Source organism: Lagopus leucura, unplaced genomic scaffold, assembly GCF_019238085.1.
Source record: "Lagopus leucura isolate 7727_CA_CO unplaced genomic scaffold, USGS_WTPT01 Super-Scaffold_100001, whole genome shotgun sequence".
In the NCBI taxonomy this organism is placed as follows: domain Eukaryota; kingdom Metazoa; phylum Chordata; class Aves; order Galliformes; family Phasianidae; genus Lagopus; species Lagopus leucura.
The window spans coordinates 101,420,285-101,442,551 of NW_024962262.1; the positions used below are offsets into that span (position 1 = coordinate 101,420,285).

A 22,267-nucleotide genomic window follows, 5' to 3' on the forward strand; every position below is an offset into this window, starting at 1 on the left:
GAGCCTTGCTGTGCATCCACACCGCCATGCTTAGGTATTGTGTATCAGCAAATGGCCATCCACTTGGTGCACACTGGATGTAAAGTGGAGTACAGAAACCTCACGTACAAATGGTGCGCAAAAGTGAGATTCTGCATTTCTGACAATGGGGAACTTTTGTACGTTCCAGAAAAAGGCTGCATTTCCACTTTCCAAGGTGTCACATAGCTTAAGCCACCAGCGAGACAGTTACCGAAGTGGTAACACTGCTGGTAACATAGGTGACATAGGTTACAGCACGTGCTCCCGCACCTCTGCTTCCCCTGCCTCCCCTCTGGGAGGCAGCAAGGACTGACGCTGTGTTTGGGAACAAATGAAGGAGCCCTGCCATCTCTGGGGGTGGGATGATTGCTGGAATCTGTGGAAAGCAGGTCATTTTGTCCCAGACTTGCTCCCAGTCCCATAAATAAAAATGCTTTAATTCTTGTCCAAGCAGCTCTCTCTCTCTCCCTGCCCCCGGATCCTTGCCGGCTAGCCGCACACACCCAATCCAGCATGGGGCCCGCCCCGTGTGGTAGGAGAACACGCCGAACAGGAAATGCTTTCCAGCCCGGAATACACTGAGGGGTGATTCAAGATCACAAAACCGGAGGCAGGGAGGCCGAGGCAGTGTTTGCAGAAGCTCCGGGTGAGTTTCCGTGCCCACAGGTGGGCTCCGACCGACGGCAGGGTGCCTGAAGCACCAGAGCAAGAAGCACCAGAGGAAGGGGCGAGATGTTCCTACCGCTAGGAGGCGCTCTGCCGGCCCCCTGCCGCTCTGCCCCGAGCAGCGGGGCCTGGGCGCCGCTTCCTGCCCGGCCCAGCTCCCCGCCTCCTCCGCTAGCGCACGGAGCCGCGGGCCTGTGCGCGCATGCGCGAAGCGAACCGGTTGGAGCGGAAGGGACGAGCAGGGTGCGGGCCGCCATGGGAGTCCGGGCGTGAGCGGCCCGCGTCTTCTTCGTTCTCCTCTTCCTCCTGCTTCCTCTTCCCCCTCGGCACCGCCCGGCGCGCCTGCGGGCAGGGGAAGGGGCACGGCAGGTGGGGGCGAGCCCGGGGGTGGCGGTGACGGGGCGGTGAGGTCCGGGTCTGGGGGCGGCCGCCTTTGCGGCCGGGCGGGGTGCGATGCGGTGCGATACGCTCGCGGCTCGCTCAGCGCTTCTTTCTCCCTCCGCAGAGCCCGCCCCCGTGGAGGGCAGTAGCATGTTCCGGCTGATGAGGGACGGGGAGCCGGAGGACCCCATGTTCGCTATGTGAGTCGGCTGGGGAGGCTCGAGGGGGAGGGCGGGCCGGGGCGCTGTGGCGGCGCCTGCCGAGCGGGGCTGTGAGTGCGGGGCCGCGTGCGGCGGCGCGGGGCTTCCGCGGGAGCGCGAGCGTTCCTGGAGCGGGGCGGGCGGCGTGCGGGGAGCCACCGCCGTGGCTGAGGACAGTGTAATTAAATAAAGTAGGCCGAGCGCACCTGGCTGTCTGATAGTGCTGGAGTACCCGACCTTTATCTGTGCTTAAGGATTTCCGTGTACGGAGTAGGGTTTTGATGATATCTTCTGTGCCTGTTGTTTGTGGCGGCTCTGCTGAAGAATTCATTAATGAAGCTGGAGAAAGGAGGTTGTGGATGCCCCATCCCTGGAGGCATTCAAGGCCAGGCTGGATGTGGCTCTAGGCAGCCTGGTCTAGTTGTTGGCGGCCCTGAACATAGCAGGGGGGTTGAAATTACATGATCATTGTGGGCCTTTTCAACCCAGGCCATTCTATGATTCTAAAGGAGCTGTCAAGTTGCAAGGGACTAAATGAGGAGAATTCTAGTAGTTTTAAAATACAAGTCTGGAAATCTGATGCGGCTCCCAGTAATGCTTCTTTGGGTTTCTTCTTACTGATTACTTTTTTTCTGTCCCCTGCCCAGAGATTGGTTGCAGCTGATCAGAGGTGGCAGTTCTTGCCAAAGTAGTTAAGGATTAGTGTTATACAGTGGGAGGTTTGTGTTGAGCCTGGCACTACTATAAATTTGTTCGAATTAATTTATGTAGGAAAACAAAGCCGTGCTCTTGCTTATAAAATTGATTATAAGAATGTTATCAACTGTAAACAAATTAGCAGGAGAGGAGACCTTGATGTCTCAGTCACAGGATGAGTGTATGTTCTCACTGATGTGGCAGCTATGAGTCTTGCTTTTATTATGCAAAGCATTCCCAGTAGAAACAGGAAAGTATTGGTTTGTGCTAGATGCTTTTGTGATCTCAGGAAATTATGTGCTGTTCAGGTTGTTTGTGCTTTGGAAGGATGAATGCAGAACTACCAGATATGCAGAGAAATGCTGTAATATTTCTCAGACTCCTTAGTGTGGCGGCTGTTTTCTCTGACTGTCCCCGTTCTACTTTTTCCCTCCTTGCTTTTCTAGTGTACAAGTATGCCCTCAAAATGGAGGCTGCACAAGAAGGAAAGGAGAAACATGTAGGGACCCTAATTATTGCTCTCTTTCATTCTTACACTGAGACTTGGACCTGTAAAAGCTTTTTGATGTCAGCCTTTTGTGGTTGTGTGCATAACGACCCAGGAAAACAGCAAATTGAGATGATTAGGGGCAGAGGAGTATCAAACAGTCAGTGTCAGACCATGTGGTGTATTCTGGAGATTTTGGTTACTGTGTTTGTGCACGTGCACCTAAGGAGGTGAGAGAACAACAATTAGGACTGTGTACACTCTCCTGTTAAATGCAGCCCTTTCTTTGCAGCCAGAGCAGTGGTCTTTGCGTGCTTCCCTGCGAAATGCAGAACTATTCTTCTAGAACGGTTTGTGTGTTGTGGCTGTTAATGTTTTGATGGTTGAAGAGGAAATGAGTATGACATGATGGTAGTACTTGGACTGCAGGTCTTTTACCTCTTAGATCAATGAGGTTTTGGAATATCCTTAGCCATGATTGGCCCAAAAGTATATTAGTGGGAACAGGACATGGAGCTGCTGCTGAATAGACATCAGTTAGTGCTTAAGAGAGCTTCTGTGGCATAATACTTTCAGTCACAAGAGAAGAAATGGGATCCAGCCCCAAGGATTAGCATATGCGATACTGAGTTCTTGGGGTTCTGGATTTTCATCTTAGAAAGTACAGTTGCAGAAGAGAAACTCCGAGTCAGAATGGGTGTATTATGCAGGACTTTGTGTTCTATCATCCTTTTCTCACCACTGTTCTCTCAATCTTTCCAAAAGGGACCCTTTTGCTATCCACCGGCAGCACATGAACCGCATGCTTTCTGGAAGTTTTGGATTTGGCCCACTGCTTGGTATCACTGATGGGACCACGCCAGGGGCTCGTCAGGCTGGCCGCAGGATGCAGGTATGAGAGGGCTGACCACAGGCTAAGATTTTTTTTAAACTGTCTTGTTAAGCTTCTTTCCCCCACTGTTATTGGATTGAGTGTTTCCCTTACCTTCTTAGAGATGGTGGAGGTAGAACTGGTTTCAGAAACAGTGATGTTCTTGCTGTTTGTTCACTCTACATGTATGTGTTTCTTGGCAGCTGTGTTCTAGGTTGAATGGAAGGAAGGGAAAGTGTATATGCTGTCTCAAAGCCATAAAACACTATAACTGAAGGAAATTGGGGGAATATCCCTTCTGTATGGTTTGTTAGTGGTGATACTGTTTGAACCCTCATGAGTCAGTGGGTTGCTTTTTTCATGCGTTTATTGGCTCTGAGTGTTCCAAGTCCTGTTTCCAAGAAGGATGAGGGTGCTCTGAGGAATATCTAGTTGTTTGGCTGCCACAAGGTCATTGTTTATTCTGTTTTTCTGCTGTGTTGACAGGCAGGAGCTGTTTCACCCTTTGGGATGCTGGGCATGGTAAGTCCTCTGTTTTTCAGTGCCAAGTTTGTGCTTCACTAATAGTAGCTTCACCTTGAGATTTGTTAGAGCTGTGGGCAACCAGTAGCAGAAATGTAAGTCCGTATATCTTAACAGGTAGTGAGAGTGGGATGGTTTGAAGAGACAAGTATGAGCTCTATTTATTATTAGATTTATAATAAATGGTGAACTGAATTGAAACTGAAGATAACTGGTTTCCTGTGGACCGCTGTTCCTGAGTTGATGTATGATTTTAGACTTTCCACTTCTTTTCCTCGTACTTTTGTCTGTGGAGCTGTTTTAGAGGAGTCCTTTTGTATGGACACCTCAAACAGAGAAGATCCATAAAGCTGTTACAGGATGGTATTTCATAGGAGTTGGGATAGTTAATGTCCAGGAAGAATGGAGAGTCTCTTAACCTTGTGTCTAAGAAGAGGCTGTGGATCTGTTTGGAGATCATTGTGAAACTGTGATGACACAAGGAAAAGACTCGGCAGTCATTAGGCAGAGGCAGTAATTGAACTTCCTTTGAAAATGGTTGCAGAATGAGAAGCCAAGAGAGTAATTCAAGAGAACAGAGTTGGAATGAGAGTAGCTGGATGTATGTGAGAATGTCGTTCCTGGAGCTTGTTGATCTCAGTCATCTGCTGTAGTAAAACATTGGAAATAAGTTATTCCAGATCTAGCAGCTTTAGCTGCCTCACTCTTCAGTACTGACTTAATGAAAGAGGCCTAGCATCCTGGAATTGTTCTAGCTCAGAAAAGGATTAATAATACAAACAGTTGGACTTCAAAGGATAATAAGATTGCGTGTGAGTGCTGGTCTGCTGTAAATGAGAACAAGAAGCCACTTGAAGAAGGGAAAAAGGAATCAGCGCATTTAAACTGGCACTAATTTTGTTTACATATTGCACAATTAATCTGTGAGACCTGCTGGCTGAGTATACTACCTGCAGCTCTTAGGTTTGCCAGATTAAAGACAGTCACGTCTCCTTTCTCTATAGGGAAAAGAAGAAAAGTTCCTATGTTAGAAAACAATCCGTGAAAACTCCTTTGTGGTTTAAATCAAGAGTTGACAGTGATGATGGAGACTGTCTTACGGTTAAGTCTACTATTAGTGTGTATCCTGGGGTTTCATGTCTTAACATTGCTGAATGCCTGAATTTACAAACCTTAGTGCATTGGGTATCAGAGCTAAACTAAAAGAACGTCAGAGCCAGAGATCTGGAGAGCAGGATCATTTAGGCAATGCAGTCTGAAGAAATTGCAAAGAACAGCAACTGTAAATTTGTTGGTTTTTTTTTTCTATCAATAGATAGAAAGGAAAAAAAAAAAAAAAAAAAAGGTGGTTTTTTTCCCTCTCAGCAGCAGTTTCATGGCTTTTGCAGACGAGTTGTTGTAATTCTTTTCTCCCATACCCATCCAAATTGACTATTCCTGTGCTGTCTGTTTTTGTAGGCAGGTGGCTTTATAGACATGTTTGGCATGATGAACGACATGATTGGGAACATGGTAAGAACCTTCAATAAAGTAATCTGCACGAAAGAGGGAAGTACTGGTGGTGCTTCTGCCATCCTCTCTGTTGTCTGCTGTCCTATTGTGTGCCTCTTTAGTGCTGGCTGTGATCAAGCTGTTAGAGTGGAGAAGCTGTAACATCCTGCTGAGCAGGATGGAGTGACAGAGGTGTTGTTCCTGGGGCATGCCTGCTGAATTCAGGGAGGAGAGATGGAATGGAATGGAAGCATGAGGGTAGACCTCTGCAAGAAACAGGAGTTGTTCTCCAGAAAGATGGACCAATGGGGCTTGTACTTGCAGAATCACAGAGTGGTTGAGATTGGAAGGGATCTCTGAATGTCATTGGGTACAAACCCTGCTCAAGCAGGGACACCTAAAGCAGGGTGCCCAGTCCCACATCCACATGGTTTTTGAAGGTCTCCAAGGAGGAGACTCCACAACTCCTTTGGGCAGCCTGTGCTGGTGCTCCATAAACTGTGCTGTGCTGGTGCACAATAAATGAGTGCTTCCTGTTGTTTAGAGAGAACATCCTGTATTCTAGTCTGTGCTCTTTGCCTCTGGTCCTGGCACAAGGCACCACTGAGCAGAGCCTGGTTCCATCTTCATTGCACCCTCCCTTCAGGGTGAATGCAGCACAGATACTTTTGTAATTCTCTCCTGCTTTGTTGTATGGAGAGAGAAATGGCTGTTATCTTTTCTTCCCACTCTTTTCTTCGTTATGCCATTGCCCGTCTTCTTTTGCAGGAACATATGACAAGTGGTGCAAACTGCCAGACATTTACCTCTTCAACTGTCATCTCCTATTCCAACCTGGGTGATGGGCCCAAAGTATATCAGGAGACCTCAGAGATGCGTTCGGCACCTGGCGGGGTAAGGAGGAGGCCACAGTGTGTCATCCCAGCAGGAGGCTGCTGGTTTTGTTGGGGAAGGATAGAATTTCATTGGCGGCTCAGTGTTGGCCACCCACAGCATTTCTGCTTTGCAGTCAGTTGTGGATTGAGGAATGTGTCGTGAGTCACTGAACCATGCTGAGCGCCCCTGAGAGGAGATGGGAAGTGCCAGCTGGAGAGGAAGTCTTTTTTCCTTATTATTATGTTCCGTTCGACTGGGACTGGTGGCAAGCGCAGCATGACTGAAGTGCTGTAGGCAAGAACCAGAGTGTCTTATCGGGCTGGGGGAATGAATTAAAATGTTGATTGTCAAATCTACCCTCAGATTCGTGAGACTAGGCGGACCGTAAGGGACTCAGACAGTGGCTTGGAACAAATGTCTATTGGGCACCACATCAGGGACAGAGCGCACATCATGCAGCGATCCCGGAACCATCGTACAGGTGACCAGGAAGAGAGGCAGGACTACATCAATATGGATGAAAGTGAGTACTGTCCCGCCTTCCATCTCAGCAAACCCAGCTGCCGCTTCCCACCTTTTCCCTGGCTGAGCTTGTTCTTCCTGACACAGGTGATGCAGCCGCTTTTGATGATGAGTGGAGGCGAGAGACATCCCGCTTCCGGCCGCAGCGAGGACTGGAATACCGGCGTCACGACGGCAGCGGCAGCCGCCGGGCTGAAGGGACTCGTCTTGCGATCCAGGGCCCGGAGGATTCTCCCTCCAGACAGTCCCGCCGATATGACTGGTGAATGCAGAGCAGACCTTGTTGGGGGTGCAACATGGTCACCCCCAAGTCTACCTACACGTTCTTGTAAGTCCTAACACGGCTCTTTTTTCATTCTCCATTGCCTGGTTGCCTCTTAACCATATGGATTTTCTTTTCATTACCCCAGTCTTGCATTATTTTGGTTGGAAGAATGTTTTCTCGCTTAATGTAAAGAGCAGAGGAAGATGAAAGTCTTGAGAAAATACTGAATGGAAAGGTTCAACAAGGTTAGCCTTGTCACCAAGAAAAATATGTGATGTCAGCCTTAGGTGATGGTTGAAATGGTATGAGGTGATGCAGGATCACAATCTATAGAGTGTTTACATTATCATTATGTAGAACTTAGAGACTTTTTACTGCCAGTCCAGTTTGAAATTAAAACAAGTGCTGCTTTCTGGCCTGTGCTTTGAGGGTTCACTTGGATATGGTCCTGAACTTGAAACTTGGGGTTTCTTTTTATTATTATAAATGTTAAATCTTATCTGTCTTTGCTGCTTTCTAATCACATTTTGCTCTTTTTATGTTCTCTCTTTGTTTCCCTTCCTTCCAGGTACAGACAGTGAAATTCTAAAGCCCCTTCAAAGCACCACTTGGACCCTTCTCAAATTTAGTATTAACCTCCCTGCCACTTAAGAATTGAAATAAAGCAACTAATCTTCTGCATTGCCTTTTTTTTTTTTTTTCCTGCCCCATTTGGGTGCTGCAGTGGTTCATGGAGCATCTCACCAGTGTGCAAGGAACACATTAATCGACCATTCCCTTTCTGTCCTCCTTTGGTTCTGTTCTTTCTGCCAGTAGTGGTGGGCACGAGGAGCTGCCACCTTGCTGCTTCTGTCCTTTCCACTCTTTCTGTGGTGGGTTGGGCTGGTTATGAAGTTTGTGTTTAGTCCCCTGTGAAAGAAAGACAAGGGAATCCTGCTAGGCCCCCCTGTGTTAGTCCCCTCACAGGGACAAAGGCTTCTATTCCCCTCTTGAATTCTTGGTACAGCTACAGAGTAGCTGAAGGATGCGTGTTGGAGAGGTGATGAGCAGAACAAAAGCTGGATAGCTTGTGCCCTCCCCTCCTCTACATCTCTTCAGTTGGCTCCTCCACTTTTTTAATTTGTGAAACTTGTAACTAGATGTTTACTGAATAAAGAAACAAACTGTAAAGAATTGTTCCATCAGTTTTACCTTCTGCTAATCTAATCGTGCCTGCTGTGGAATTAAGTAACTTCTTTTGTATCACTGGGAAATTACTGAAGAGAAACTTGGTGTCTAATTGTAACTTTTCTGTAAAGGCTTCTCATGTAGTTAGGGAATGAGATAATGCTCAGTGACAACGTGGAAACTGTAAAAGGTTTCCACTGTTTGCAAAAATATGCTTTCTCATGACTGTGGTTTCACTGCATGTTTGATGGGGATTGGTTGGTCTTTATTGCTGCCTGGCTGTTTGTGCAGCCTTGAACAAGGGGCTCCTGCATGACTGGGAATATTCCCGTTATTTTATTTCTTTGCAACTGGGGCTGACAGCGTATGACATCGTTATTAATGATCTCTTCTTAACTCTGGTATTAGATGAAGCTGGAAAGGCATTAGGAATACACGACTAAGAAAGGTCTCCTGTGTTTTTGGGCCAGTTTCCTGCTCTGGCATACACTGATATATAAACCATTTCATAAATTCACTTGGAACGGAACAAAGGAAATCAGTGATTTACACTTGAAAGTAGTGTGCCAGGATTCTACCATGTATTTCCACGTTGTCCATCTGGGAGCTAACAGGAACAGGGATCTCAATGAGTACTGGTTGTTTTGTCCTGAAAATCAAATGTGGAATCTGGTGCTTTAAAGCTTTGTGTAGAGTATACATAAATTCTACCCTCCAAGGATGCACGGGGCAGAGCCTCAGCTTATGGCAGGCTCTTTCCCCACTTCCATGGCCTTCTCTGTCCCATAGCAAACCCAGCAGGAGTTTTGTTCTCACGGTGGCCATTTACAAGGCCTCCACAGCTGGGGTGCAGTCAGACAAGCCTCCAGCATCCATGGAAGTGATGAGAGGAAAGTTGGTTGAGACAGTGAAGTAAGTGTTGGAAGGGCGTAAGCTGGCTGCTCGCTGGAAGTGGCTGGAGTTGCTGGAGATTGCATAGTCTAGGCAGGCCCTGAAGTGGGTAAGGTCAAAGAAATAGCTACGCACTGAAGGAGGCTTAGTGGAAGATTAGTCCTCTTGTGGTTGCCAGACCTTGAGAGAAGGAGCTGAAACAATAGAGCCCTCATCTCAGCAGTAGTCTCAAGCTAATGCAAGATATGATACCTCATATTATGATCCAGGAAAGAACCAACTGGGCTCAGTAAGTTGCTTTTAGCATTGAGACTGTGCCACATAGTTCTGGCTGTTCTTTAAGCTGATGTCTGAAGTAGAGAACAGGGAGACGGACACAGTGATGGAGGGAATGACTTGGTCCTTAAACACGGGAGAATTCCCCTGATCTTGACACAGAACAGATTGAAGAGAAATGTGACAACTGGAGTGCTATGACCATTTGCAACAGTGACTCTTCACAAGCTGAAACAACACTTGAGTAGTTGTGCCTCCATGCCTGGATTCAGCCTCTGTACCTTGCTAGGTGCCGTCCTGCTAACGGATCTTCAATCATGTGCTTTTGCACTTGGTGGTAAAGAGTGGCAGAAGGAAGTTACCTGGCTTCTTGAACCTTGTTAATGGCTGTAAAGTCATTTCCAAGCCTCTGCCTTCTCTGGTATTCTAGGGAAATGAGGAAAAGGTTCAGTTAGAGGACCTTGTGTTAAAGGTAGGAAGCAGAGGACAGGACCCTGAGAAGTTGTAGAGATTCTGAATCAAAAAATACTTACAGGAAGTATAGGGGGAGGTGCTGTGGTTTAACCTGGCAGCAGCTCCACACCACTCAGCTGCTTGCTACTCCCAATGAGATGGGGGGAAAAAAACAGGAAAAAATAGTAAAATGTATGGGTTGAGATAAAAACAATTTACTAAGGCAGAAAATGAAGTGAAATTATATATACATTTATATATATATATAAAACATTTATATATATATATAAATATATATAAATATATTAATAAAACAAGAGTTCAGCAATGCATTGCTCACCACTCACTGACTGATGCCCAGCCAGTCAGTCCCTGGCCAACTTCCTCCCAGTTTTAATGCTCAACATGAAGCCACGCGGTGTGGAGGATCCCTTTAGCCAGTTTAGGTCAACTGTCCTTTCTCTCTGCTCTCAGCTCCTTGTGCACCCCCAGCCCCTTGCTGGCAGGGTAGTGTGGGAAGCTGAAATGCCCTTGGCTTTGTTCAGCACTGCTCAGCAACAAATAAGCCATTGGTGTGTTATCAGCATTGTTTTTCTCCTAAATCCAAATCACAGCATTGTACCAGCCACTGTAAAGAAAATTGCCTCAGTCAAAACCAGGACAGGAGGAGCTCCCCTCTGCCACTCTGCAGGCTCCTTCCAACCCAATGGTTTGATTCGGAAGGAACCTTTAAAGACCATCCACTTCCAACCTCTCCGCTGTGGGCAGAGACGCTTCTCACTTGACCAGGCTACCCAAACCTTGAACATGGCCTTGAACAGCTCCAGGGATGGGACATCCACAGGCTCTCTGGACAGTGTGTTCTGGTGCATCACCACCCTTATTGTGAAACATTTAATATCTAATTTAATTCTATTCTCTTTTAAGACCACTACCACTTGTCATGTCACTATGTAATAGTCTCCTCCCCTCTTCCTCGTAAGTTTCTTAAGAACTCCCTTAAGAACCTTCTCCAGTCTGAAAAATCCCGATTCTCTCCACTGATCTCCACAGAAAAGGTGCTCCAGGCCTCTGGGCATTTTTGTGGCTTTTCTCTGGATCTCTGCTCTAACAGCTCCACGTTTTGTTTGTGCTTTGGGCCCGAGAGCTGAAAGTTGTACTGTAGGTGAGAGTCTTGTGCAGACAGAGCAGAAGGGAATAATCCCTCAATATGCTAACATCTGACTTTAGGCAGCAGCAGGTTGCTTCCTGAAGAAGTGAAGAGGGTAAATTCCTTTTACTCCTCTGGACCTGGGAGCTGGTTCTTCAGCTACCCTGGGTTCTGCTAAAGTTTTCTCAATTGCTGCAGGCTGCCAATGATCTGGGCACAGCGGTGTTTCAATAAGCGCCTTGAGGGACTGTGAAAAAAAAAAAAAAAAAGTGAAGGAAGAGGGAAAGGGCAGAGCAGTGGGAATAGATTCACTGTTTTTGCTGCCTTTTGTTCAGCGAACGCTAGTTGTGGTTTTCATCAGACCCTGGTTTGATGAAAAGTTGCTTACTGATGACTGATATAGGTTGTTAATTCAAACAAATAGCGTGCACTGAGGAGAAGCGTGTGCACAACCATTTATTTATTCCTGTCCCCATCTTCAGAAAAACTATGAGGAGCTTGAAGTTGTTTAAAGTAAGCAGGTGAAGTCTGTGCACAGAAGGTGTGCTGCCAACTGAAATGCCTGAAAGCAAGAACATGTGCAGTCAGAAAGCCCACTGCTGGTTAAACCCCTACAACTTCTGCTTTTAAATCACGCTGAACTTGATCACTTCCCTATTAACTGGCTTAAAGTGAAAATGACTTCCTATTTAAAAGTAGTCCACCTTTTGTATCCGGGCATACCAAAGCCCCGGAATGTCTTCTTGTTGCTGGGCTTGTTGAGATTCCCCCCCAGAATGAAGAAGTTAGTGGACGTTATAGCTGGACCCCTCCCAACAATTTACTGGGAGCTGCGGGAGTGGGAAGAGGTCCCTGCTGACTGGAAGCTAATCAGTGTTACATCAATCTACAAAAAGAGCAGAAGAGAAGACCTGGGAAACATGTTAGTCTAGCCTCAGTACCTGGAACAGTTATGGAGTAGTTTACCCTGGGTGCTGCTGAAAGGCAATCATCAATGGCATGAAGTTTAGGAAAGAAGAATGCAGCCCTGCAGGAAGATATGTGCATAGCCTTAAACCAGTTAGATTGATATCAAATCAAGAGCCTGAAAGGTCCATCAGGTTAAAAATAAAGACAGATATATCAGTTCTCATGCTTGCTTTCTCTAAGTTATCCCAGACTACTTTCATGTTTTCTGATGCAGTCGTGGGTTGGGTTAACAAAGGTGCTGCAGGAATCTGAAGTTACAGCAGCATGGCAGGTCTAACTTTGCCACCCAGGCCTATTCTCTGATTAAAAATAAATAAAAGTGACATCATTAAAACAACAAAGGGGCGTACATTATAAAACGTGGTCTGCTGATAAATTTCAAGAAATGAGAGGAATGAGAGTCCCCAGAATACTAAAGTATTTCTGGTAGGAGGCTGTCCTGAAATTAATGCTCATTAGTAACTTGATTAATGATTTGAGAGAAGATATTAAGCCAGTGCTGATGAAGTTTTTAGGGGACACAAGCTAAAACGGAGATGATAAATTATGGTAAATGATGAGATGCACAGAGCAGTCTGTAACCACTGGTGTGGTCTTTACTCATAAACAGTATTTCTGGCTGCACTGAAAACAGAAGGACGTGAGCCTAGGCAAATAAATGTACGCTGTGCTCTTTCAAGATGGAGGGCTTTCCTGGCAACTCTGGATGGACCCTAGGAAGAATTACCTGGAGATCAAATGAACTCAGGCTCACCGAGCCTGCATGGCTTTTGCTTGATGGGAGCCAGGTTTCTGACAGCAGAGGGCTCTTTAACCCCGCAGAAAACACGCGGCTTCCCGATGACGGAGCTGGAAACGAGCCGCGGGCTTTCGCCGCACACAGTCGTTGGGACGGCAGGGGACTCTCCTGCTGCTCCAAAACCGGGATGGGACGTCCCCAAACAGGATCTGGAAAGCAGGCACAGGAACGAGAGGAGTCAGCTCCCGAGGAGCCAAACTACACGATTAAATTGTTCCCATCAGGCTTTTACAATCCATGAATCAGAAGGAGCGCAGGCTGGCAGGGTGCGAGACTGCAGGGGAGGGTGAGAAGGGGAGGGAGAAAACTGGTGACCTAACAGATGCTTCAGCGCAGGGAGGACAAAAGGCAGAGCTGCAGGAAACGGAGCTGTCTGTAGGCGCCGTGTTCTGTGCAACGAGCGTAGACTGCGAGTGCAAAATCCCAAAGGCAAACAGCGGTCCCGCAGCGCGGACTCGAGCATTGGAGAGCGGCAGGATTTCAAATAGACCTCATTCCGGAGGCGAGGTTAATATCACTGGCGTGATTTTGCAATGTTTAGCTGATGTGGGAAACGTTCTAAAAAAGTTACTGGATTTTACTTTTCAGCCCTGGCTTAAATGTAACTGGGGGTTGGTTGGTTGGATGGTTGGTTGGTTTTTTGCTCCTTGGAATTTTTTTTTAAGACAACACTTCCTAAAATGCCCCCATGAGGAAACTCCATTTGGATTATTATTTCCTCCATAATCTCCTTGCATCTGGCTGCTCTGGCTGGCTGGGCTTGTAAATCCTGAGGGCTCTTAATGCAATCCGAGGGAGAGGGGAAAGGAGATACAAAGAAAAATGGGATCAGTGCTGTCTGTCTCCACTTGCTGCTGCCGAGAGTGGCAATACAGCTTTTTGACATCTTCCTTTACTAGTGACAGGGAAAAAACCAAACAGACACATTCCCAAACTGGATCACTGAGTTGCGCAGTAGAAAGGGGATGGCCTTTAAGATGTCAATAGCAGCAAAAGGGATGCACAAACTAAAATTAAGACTTATGTAGCTGTAACCTCTTAGCTGTAAATTGGAACCTCTTTGATAATAAGAGACAGAAAAGAAGAAGGGATCACCAGTAAATCACGTAATAACTGTAAGCATCTACTGTGGCAAGAAGAAAAAGACAAATGCAATCCTGAAGGCATTTCTAGTAGGTATGGGTATGCACTACCACTGTTGTGCAAGATGCCGGTGAGATGCCCAGTGCATCTGTGCTCGTTTCTAGCCAAGAAAACTTAATTGAGAGTGCAAGTAAGAGCTCGTAGGATATGTTGTGTGAAGAGCTCACACAATAGGAAGAGATTGATTGGGCAAAGAAAAGTCTGAACACAGGGGAGAGAGACTGGAAGGAGGAACAGCTTAATCTAAAGCCACATTAGCACAGGAATGAGAGCACATAAACTAGTTGTGAATACATTTAAGCTGGAAATCAGAAGAACTTTCTATCAGGTATAGCAGTCAGGCTTGAGGGCAGCCTTCCTGAAAGAGTCATGGGATGATAAAATTAACCAGGTTTTTGTTGGTACCTGAGGAGCACACACACAGGACTGCAGCACTGCCAGCAGCACAAAGAGCTCACGCCTGGTCAATGAGCCTCCTGCTAATTCTACACCTACAGTATGAGTGGTCCTGTATTCTGTCCTTGCTCTTGTGTTCTGAAGCTGTTGTTAAATGCAGGGAATTCCGGAGGAAATGGGGCAAAGCCTCCAAACAAACATATCCCCCTGACCAGAAGGGGCTGCGGTTTCACTTGTGTCTTGCAGTTGCTTTTCATCTGTGCACCCATGCTACAGTAATGGTGCATATTTTGTTATCCGTCCAGAGTTCACAGCTCTTAATTCCAGCTGACACTTGGGTGCCAAATGAACACATCACAACATGAATGTGGCTGCACATTGCACACACAGTTCTGCTACAGATGAGCCCCTTCCCCCGAGCAGCAGCACCCAGACCAGCAGGCGGCCATCAAGCCTGGCTCATACTGCACCCACAGGGCTATCCCCAAAACTGGGGCAGTCCTGAGGAGAAACAGCCAGGAGGAGGGCAGCTGGGAAGCCAGCAGAGAACTGGAGAAAGAGTTTTTTGAACCTTACAGCAAAGCAACGGCTACTGCTAGGAACTGGGATGAGGAAAGAACAGCCCTACAGTCAGGAACACCAATACTACAGAAGGCTGAGCAGGGGCTGACCTTCTTTTGAGGCCTAGTGGATCCAAGTCAGGGGTGCTCAGCAGGATGCGGTGCTGAGGGAGAATGTCTCTGTGTCCCTGCTGCTGGCAATGGGCCTGGTGTGTGGGCAGCCAGTGGCACTCCAGGCTGAGCTGTGCTCCTGTGGGAGCAGCCAGGATGTGGGGAGATCCCACCTCAGGTTCAGCTGCTGGCTGCCGCTGCCAGTGCCGTGCTGCCAAGTGCAGGGCTGCGGCTGGCAGCAGTGAGTTGGGGAGTTCTGCAGGCAGGAATTTTTCTCAGTCATGCAGTAAAGAGAATTGCCAGCATTAACCCCAACTCCTAATAAGAAAATACGGCTGCCTCTCGGCGTGGAACAGCTGAAGGTGTTTGGCGAAATACAGACATCACTCTCCTCACTCAGGTGTAAATTGGGAAGAGCAGGGATTGAGAAGTTCAGTTGCTGCCTTTTCCTCTCTCTTGAATCCAGATGCGCGAGCCCTATGTGTGGTACACGAAGAGGGTGGCAGCCAACTGCAGCTCAACAAGGCTGGCACTCTGCATGCAGGGCTGGCACAATTCCTGCTCCTGGAGCAGGGGCTGACGCAGCTCACGCCTCTCCTACAGCCCCCTGAGCCTCATTCCTTTGCGGTGCTGTTGCTGTCTTGTGCCAGATGTCTCTGTTCTGCTGTACTCAGGGCTTCTCCTTTCCTTGGGAGATTACGGGGTTAAAAACACAAAGAAGACATTTAAAATTAAAATTAAAACCTATAATAATAATGCTCAGTACTTATCTCACCCGTGCCATCTTCAAAGTGATTTACAAATGTTAACTAATTAATTAATTTCCACATTCTCCCTGACTCAAATTCAAAGTCAAGGATGAAGTGAGCAGGGAAATAAAAAGCATGGTTTTCAGGTGAAGGGCAAAAGGAAACCTCTGCTCCTGCCCACTATTTGCTGCAAGGCAAGGCCATTTGCAGCAATATTCTCATTCTGTGTTGAGCAACTCTCATTTATTTTTCAGCCATACAAAAGGTCTAATTTTATCTGCTACCTTCTGTTTCCTTCTTTTCTTAATGGAGATCTTAAAGGTGCTCCCTTCTGAAAGTGAAACGGAAAGACTTTCAGTGCTGTGCAGATGCCTCTCCATCGAATACATTTAATCCCACTCTCTGGACACATATGGCACAATGGGGCCTTGAGAAGTGCACAGAGCCATGGTAGTGTCTTGAAAATGCAAAGTGATAGTGTGCCTAAGCTGTGCTCATAACGGACCACTGCAGAGTACAGCCTGTGATGCTAGAGTATTGCCCACCTTGCTGCAGGCTCTGCAGCCTGAGTGCCAGCTGTGCTCTGCCAGACAGCTGTGCCTGCTCTTCCAGTGGTGGGTTCTCGACAAATGTCGAGAGGTGTCACCACACCGTCCCCATTGCATCACGTCACTAGTTTGGGGTAGCTGTGAAGTGCCCGAGTGCCTCCCCCATCTGTGCTCTGTTCTTCACAGATCAGTGCTCTTCAACATCTTCACTGATGACACTGCCAATGGGATCAGCTACACCCTTAGCAATGTCACCCTTGCGGATGACACCAAGCTGTGAGATGGTTGACACGCTTGAGGGTTGAGATGCCATTCATGGGGACCTAGACAGGCTCAAGCAATGGGTCCAGGTGAACATCTGGAGGTCCGATAAACCCAAGTGTGGGTTTTGGACCTGGGTTGTGGCGACTCTTGCTATCAAGACAAGCCAGAGGATGTAAGGATGGAGCACAGCCCTGTCAGAAAGAACTTGGGGTTACTGACAGATGGCAGCTGAACACAAGCCAGCCACGTGCCCTCACAGTCCAGAAAGCCAACTGTATCCTAGGCTGCATCAAAAAAGTGTGGCCAGCAGGGCAAGGGAGGTGATCCTGCCCCTCTGCTCTGAGCTGGTGAGACCTCACCTGTAGTGCTGCGTCCAGATGTGGAGTCCTCAGCACAGAAGAGACATGGACCTGTTGGAACACAGCCAGAGGAGGGCCACAGAAGTGATGCAATGGATGGAACACCTCCCCTACAAGGACACACTGAGAGCTGGAGCTGTTCAGCACGGACAAGAGGAGGCACTGGAGAAACCTGCTGGCGGCCTATCAGTATATGAAGAGGGGCTATAAGAAAGAAGGGGACAGACTCTTCAGCAGAGTCTGCTGTGACAGGACAAGAGGAAATGGTTTCATACTAAAAGAGAGGAGATTTAGATTGAATATGAGGACATTTTGTATAATACGAGTTGTGAGACACAGGAACAGATTGCCCAGAGCTGTGGTGGAAGCCCCATCCCTGGAAACGTGCAAGGTCAGGTTGGACCAGGTTTTGAGCAACCTCATCTAGCTGCAGATGTCCCTGTTCACTGCAGGGGAGTTGGACTAGATGACTTTCAAAGGTCCCTTCCAGCTCAAAAGATTCTAATTTACCTTCTGTTCCCCTTCAGAGTCCATTCTCCATTCTCCTCCCTCCCTAGGTTCAAGGCACGGTGGCTTTACAAGTGGCTCCTCTTCCAAAGGACATGTGATTGCTACCTTAGTGCTTGCCAGGTAGCATTTCCCTGTTAACATTTCTCCTAGACTTGCCCTTCCCAGAGGTGGGCAAATTTGATGCATGCAGTCATCACTGCATCTCTCAGACATTTGCAAATGCGGAGAGCACAGCAACCTTCCTCACTGAAACAAACAGATGAAGGTGATGCTATGCAGAGGTAGGAAGGCTCAAAATAATTTAAACAAAAGCTGAAAGCATAGTCACCACCCCTTGCTGTGTTTTATGGAAAACAGGACTCATCAAGTAAACTCACTATTGCTGCCAATTAGCCAGACCTCTCTAAGAATGTTGAGACAAACCTGATGTAGATGCCTGCAATCTGCAAATCTGCTCCCACAGGCAGATTTGCCCCTCCTGCCCAGACAACATCATGCCACAACTCTCTTACTTGGTATGTCTGTGTCAGCTGGCTGCACCTGATGCCTTGGTGCATGGGATCATGAATCTGGGGCTGCCCTTAGGGAGCCCCCGACCAGGGACAGATATCACACAGGAGCAGCTGGCATGTCCTACCTGACCTTGCACATGGGGCCTCTGCCACCCACAAAGATGGCTCTGCCTGTAATCGCTGGCAGTTTCTGGGCACAGGAGACATTCATTTCCCACTGGAACTCAGTGCTGCAGTATGTCAGTCCAGAACCAGCAAAATAATATCAGTATGACACAAGATGACACTTTGTGGTGTTTGAGATGACCTCACACCTTGTTACCACTTCAAAAATGGTCTCAACCCCTCCACTGCCATACGCCCTTAACAAGCCTTGCTCCCCTCTGTACTGCCTCCCCTCTACTGCCTTAGCTCCAGCTCTCATAGGCTTGCATAGGGAAATGACGCAGACAAGTTCATCCAAGCCACTGAAGTGAGTAAGTCCCATTCATGCAGACAAAGTTCAGGGTTTTCTGTTGTTACACTAATTATTTGGTGGCTTGCTCAGGCACAAAATCCAGATCCAAAGAATCAAATGTTATCACAGGCAGAACTGAGTGGGTATAGGAGTCACAACGTCAATTTACATCAGCGTACACTGCCACAGAGCCATCATGCAGCGTGACATGCGCAGCTGGCTGCCTCTGCTTCAAGCCAGTCTCATAGATGCATCCTCTGAAGAACGTGATGGCTTTATTCTGGGCACCTCACAGCAGACAATTTCACTGGATTTTTTTTCAGCGAGACTCTTGGTGTCATCGAAGAACAGGTTGAGCAACACCTATTCTATGGAAACTCCCCAGAAGGGCACTAAGTGTGTTACTGTCATTCGTTTTTCAGACAATTCTCTGTATCACCACTTCCCATTTTTTCCCAAAACATGTGAACCGAAACAAACACGATTATTTTTTTTCCCCATCAATGCCTGCATCTACCTTTGAGGGTCCCCAATATTCTGGATGCAAAGCAATTACATAAGAGACTCTTTAAATACTATTTAAGGCTAATTCCAGCTTTATGGACTGTTATCCCAACAACGTGGCACTTCCTTCTAGAATGAGAGGTATTCTGAAGGCACTGCACCCATAAATAGGACAGGGGCTCTCAATATCATGGCTTATTTTAAAATATCTAAAAATTGGTATATGAGATAAACAGACACCAACACAGGAGCACAAGTTTGTATAGATATGTCCATAGATCTATATTTTTATTGTTTATATATATTTATAATATATTTATATTCTTTTAAAAGAATCCCTTCAAAAACTACCCTCCCACCTAGCAAAACAAAGATTAAACAATCAAAGATGGCAGCTGCATCCTGGAACAAGGTGTCCCAGGGGTCTCAGAGAGCCAAAATGATTGCTGAGCACCACTGCACTCTTTCCAAGCTTCTGTGATGCCCTACAGATGCAAAGGTGACAGACAGACTTTATGACTCTTTAAATTTACCTGCCAAAAGACAGGGATAAAGAAAGAAATGTGATTGTGGTGATGGAACCTTGAGGGGTAGAGGAAACAGTAACGCATTCAACTGGAAGCTTAGAGTGTGACATGATTAAAAGGTGGGAAGCACTGCCCAGAAAGGAAGTAAAGAAGACAGAAAAGAGAACATGCAGGAAAATTAGTTGGCAAGACAGATCTCAGAAACGAGCTCAGAAGCATCACACTTAGGAGGTGGAGGGGCAGCAAGAGTCCCAAGTCTCTTCCTCTCACCCTCCAACCTGTGAAGGGAGATCCAACTAGTTTGATTTAGACCAAATCTTCGCACTGCCCCGGAGCCTGTGGAGAGAGGAAGAAGTTTTAGACTGGACACTAAACTTCATCTCTGACTTCCTTTTCTACGTGTACACAAAGAACAGCTGGCATTCAAGGAAGGCTTATGAATCGTGCTTCAGATTAAAAGCTGCACCTTCTGAATTAGCAGGAGGCAGAGGTCAGGCTGGACCATACCAGGTCTAGGGTGCAGACCCCTGCAGTCAGTGATCTCACTGCTACCAAACAGATCTCCCCTGAATACACATAAGGCAGAGGCTATGTTTGTTTGCCACCATTCCTCACCCTTTGGCTTTGGAAGTCTTCTTGCTGGTCTGGCGCTGGTTGGTGCCAGGAGCAGGTTCCCTGAGCTCTGTGAGGTGCTGTTCCGGGTCTTGAGATGTGGCTGCAGCAGCAGCTGCTGTTGTCACTTTAATTGTTTTCTTCAGATTTGCCACCTGTAACAGCAGTGAAACAAGAACCAAGTAATTTCTCAAGTTTTTTTCTTTTTTTTCTCCTCTTCCCTTTTTTAAAAGACCTGGAGCTAAGTGCTAACTGCTGTCCAGACCTCTGCAAAGCCGAGAAATGTTTAGCTGAATCACAGTTCTTCTTCAGGCACAACCCCCCAAGGGTTTTAGCACAGGTAATGCCTTACTTGAGCAAGGGCTGTAAGTTAACAACAGGATACTGGTTCTATTCTTTCTTTAAGCAATGGGTACTGCCTTTTCCCTCTTCAGCCCACTCACCTCACTCTCTATCTGCTGCTTAAGTGCCAGCTGTTGTTCTTTGTGTTGGTTGGCTCGGCTAACCTGTTCTTCAATGCCAGACAAGACAACTTCACAGCCCTGGCACCTGTAGAGAAAACGTTAATCTGAACAGGACAGGTAATCTGTACTGCAGGGAAAGAAACATGAAGATGATAGTTTTAACTGTAGAGAGCAAGAATTCTGAAAGGCAATGGCTACTCTAGGCAGAATAGGCACAGGGGCGCCAGTCCAATGTAATAACGTAGTGACATTATTACCTAGAAGGGAGACACATAACAAAGTGGCACTAGGTTAGGAGCTATGGACATATACTCAGAAAGACTCTTGCCAGCAGGTGGGACTGGATGCAAAATTTGCTGCAGTTTTCCTCACCCCTCCAATATGGAAGAATTTCAAAAATTATTTTCCACTGCCGTAAGGGAAAAGGGATAGAGAAGGTCACATTGCTACGCTGCCCCCCAGCAACACACAGAGGATGATCTGGCGAAGCCCCTGACCATTCCTGCAACCTTTTAAGGTATTAATATGGGCGGCTTCCTCCTCACCACTCCTGCAATGTGCGGGTGATGGTGCTTAGCTCCTCCCTCCGGATGTCCCTCCCAATGCTGTAATCCACCTCCAGGCGCTGGTTCCGCTGATCCAAGCTCCCTCGCAGCACATCTGCATACACCGCCTCGATCACGAGGTCCTCCAGTTGCCGGACATTCTTCAGCTGTAACTGCTCCAGCAACACCGAATAGGGGATGCACTGTGGGGACATGACAGTAATTACCACGAGGTAAACTCAGAAGAAGGAAAACTAGAGGTAAAATAGGGGGATTACCTTGATCTTGGCAGCCAGAGTGACGACTGACAGGTGCCTCAGTTTGTTCTTCTGAGCCTCTGTCAGGGGAGGGAGGTTTGCTGCTTCAGCTGTCGTCAAAGGGAAGAAGCAGGTATTAGAATTTATACCTCATTTTCTATTACCCAGTCCTGCAACAGAAACATTTGCACCAGTCCCATTTCTTAGAGCTTCAGCACACCAATCCCCAAAGCGATGCTTTATCTTGACAAGCCGTCACCATTAATCCACAGCTCAAAGGACCTTTTCCGAGCAGCCTCTCCTCTCCTCCATTTCAAGCCACTCCTCTAGCTGTCCCACACCTTATTTATGGAGGCTTCCGCATCCCAATGGATTCCTCAGTCCTTCCCTCTACTCCTCACAAACACCGTTGCCAAGATGCTTTTGGAAGTTCCCCATGCAGCGCACAAATGGCAGCACGCAAGCAGCAGCACCTCTTTTTGTGGGCCTCCTCGGCCCCATGCCCAAACACAACCTCGCCCCCAGCCTGGTGGCACAGGGCTCAAACCCCCGAGCCCGACCTTACCCAGGTAGTCGGCGTAGGTGCCATAGGCGAAGATGGTGAGCAGGTGGAAGACGGGAGAGAACTCGGAGTCGGCCAGCTGCGGGACAGAGGGAAGAGTCAAGCCCCGCCGCGCTCCAGGCCCAGCCGCGGGCAGGGCAGGGCAGGGCAGGGCAGGGCAGGGCGTGACGGGGCGGGCTCACCTCGCGGACGGCCGGCATGTCCAGCAGCTCCCCGAAGACGTAGATGCCCGGGGCCTCCAGCACCTGGTGGATGAGACTGGCGAGCGCGGCGCCGCGGGCAGCCTTGGCCAGCAGCAGGAACTGTTCCTGGCTCTGCCCCGTCACCTTCCCCTCGGCCGCCATCCCGCCGCCGCCGGGGTCTCGGCCCCGCCGCGATGGCGTCCCGCAGGCCCCGGCCCCGCCGCCGGGCGCCACCTCCAGCCCGCCCCGAGACCGCTCCTCTATGGTGGCGGCGTCGCACGACCGTCCGCTTCCGGGTGTGA

The 22,267-nt window shown here is 47.9% G+C and overlaps 2 protein-coding genes across 3 annotated transcripts; one reads left to right on the forward strand and one right to left on the reverse strand.

The window, feature by feature from the left end:
* The first annotated feature begins 970 nt into the window (after positions 1 to 970).
* MLF2 (myeloid leukemia factor 2) lies at positions 971 to 8,168 on the forward strand. Of its 2 annotated transcripts, XR_006178239.1 has the most exons (9): positions 971 to 1,056; positions 1,193 to 1,268; positions 3,217 to 3,343; positions 3,809 to 3,844; positions 5,303 to 5,356; positions 6,104 to 6,229; positions 6,575 to 6,734; positions 6,821 to 7,061; positions 7,567 to 8,168. XR_006178239.1 is itself a non-coding variant. In XM_042868109.1 (8 exons), exons 2-8 carry the CDS (start codon positions 1,219 to 1,221, stop codon positions 6,997 to 6,999), a joined length of 732 nt encoding a protein of 243 aa, XP_042724043.1. In that variant the 5' UTR covers positions 971 to 1,056; positions 1,193 to 1,218; the 3' UTR covers positions 7,000 to 8,168. The 2 variants fall into 2 exon arrangements, 1 of the variants encoding a protein (XP_042724043.1); XM_042868109.1 differs by having other exon boundaries at positions 6,821 to 8,168.
* A 10,905-nt stretch (positions 8,169 to 19,073) lies between these two features.
* COPS7A (COP9 signalosome subunit 7A) lies at positions 19,074 to 22,155 on the reverse strand. Its single transcript, XM_042868472.1, has 7 exons — positions 21,966 to 22,155; positions 21,787 to 21,862; positions 21,243 to 21,331; positions 20,965 to 21,167; positions 20,399 to 20,504; positions 19,959 to 20,110; positions 19,074 to 19,679 (listed from the first exon to the last, which is right to left on the reverse strand). The coding sequence occupies exons 1-7, from the start codon at positions 22,125 to 22,127 to the stop codon at positions 19,640 to 19,642; spliced, it is 828 nt and encodes a 275-aa protein (XP_042724406.1). The 5' UTR covers positions 22,128 to 22,155; the 3' UTR covers positions 19,074 to 19,639.
* Positions 22,156 to 22,267: the final 112 nt, after the last annotated feature.

What these genes read in the sequence shown, in the direction of transcription:
- COPS7A (XM_042868472.1), bottom strand. Translation starts at nt 22,127, where the DNA reads ATGGCGGCCGAGGGGAAGGTGACGGGGCAGAGCCAGGAACAGTTCCTG. An exon ending in ACATGCCGGCCGTCCGCGAG is followed by an intron (nt 21,863 to 21,965) that starts GTGAGCCCGCCC and finishes TCTGTCCCGCAG; the next exon opens with CTGGCCGACTCCGAGTTCTC. An exon ending in AAGACTTCCAAAGCCAAAGG is followed by an intron (nt 19,680 to 19,958) that starts GTGAGGAATGGT and finishes CTCTCTCCACAG; the next exon opens with GCTCCGGGGCAGTGCGAAGA.
- MLF2 (XM_042868109.1), top strand. Translation starts at nt 1,219, where the DNA reads ATGTTCCGGCTGATGAGGGACGGGGAGCCGGAGGACCCCATGTTCGCT. An exon ending in ACGACATGATTGGGAACATG is followed by an intron (nt 5,357 to 6,103) that starts GTAAGAACCTTC and finishes CTTCTTTTGCAG; the next exon opens with GAACATATGACAAGTGGTGC. An exon ending in CTACATCAATATGGATGAAA is followed by an intron (nt 6,735 to 6,820) that starts GTGAGTACTGTC and finishes TTCCTGACACAG; the next exon opens with GTGATGCAGCCGCTTTTGAT.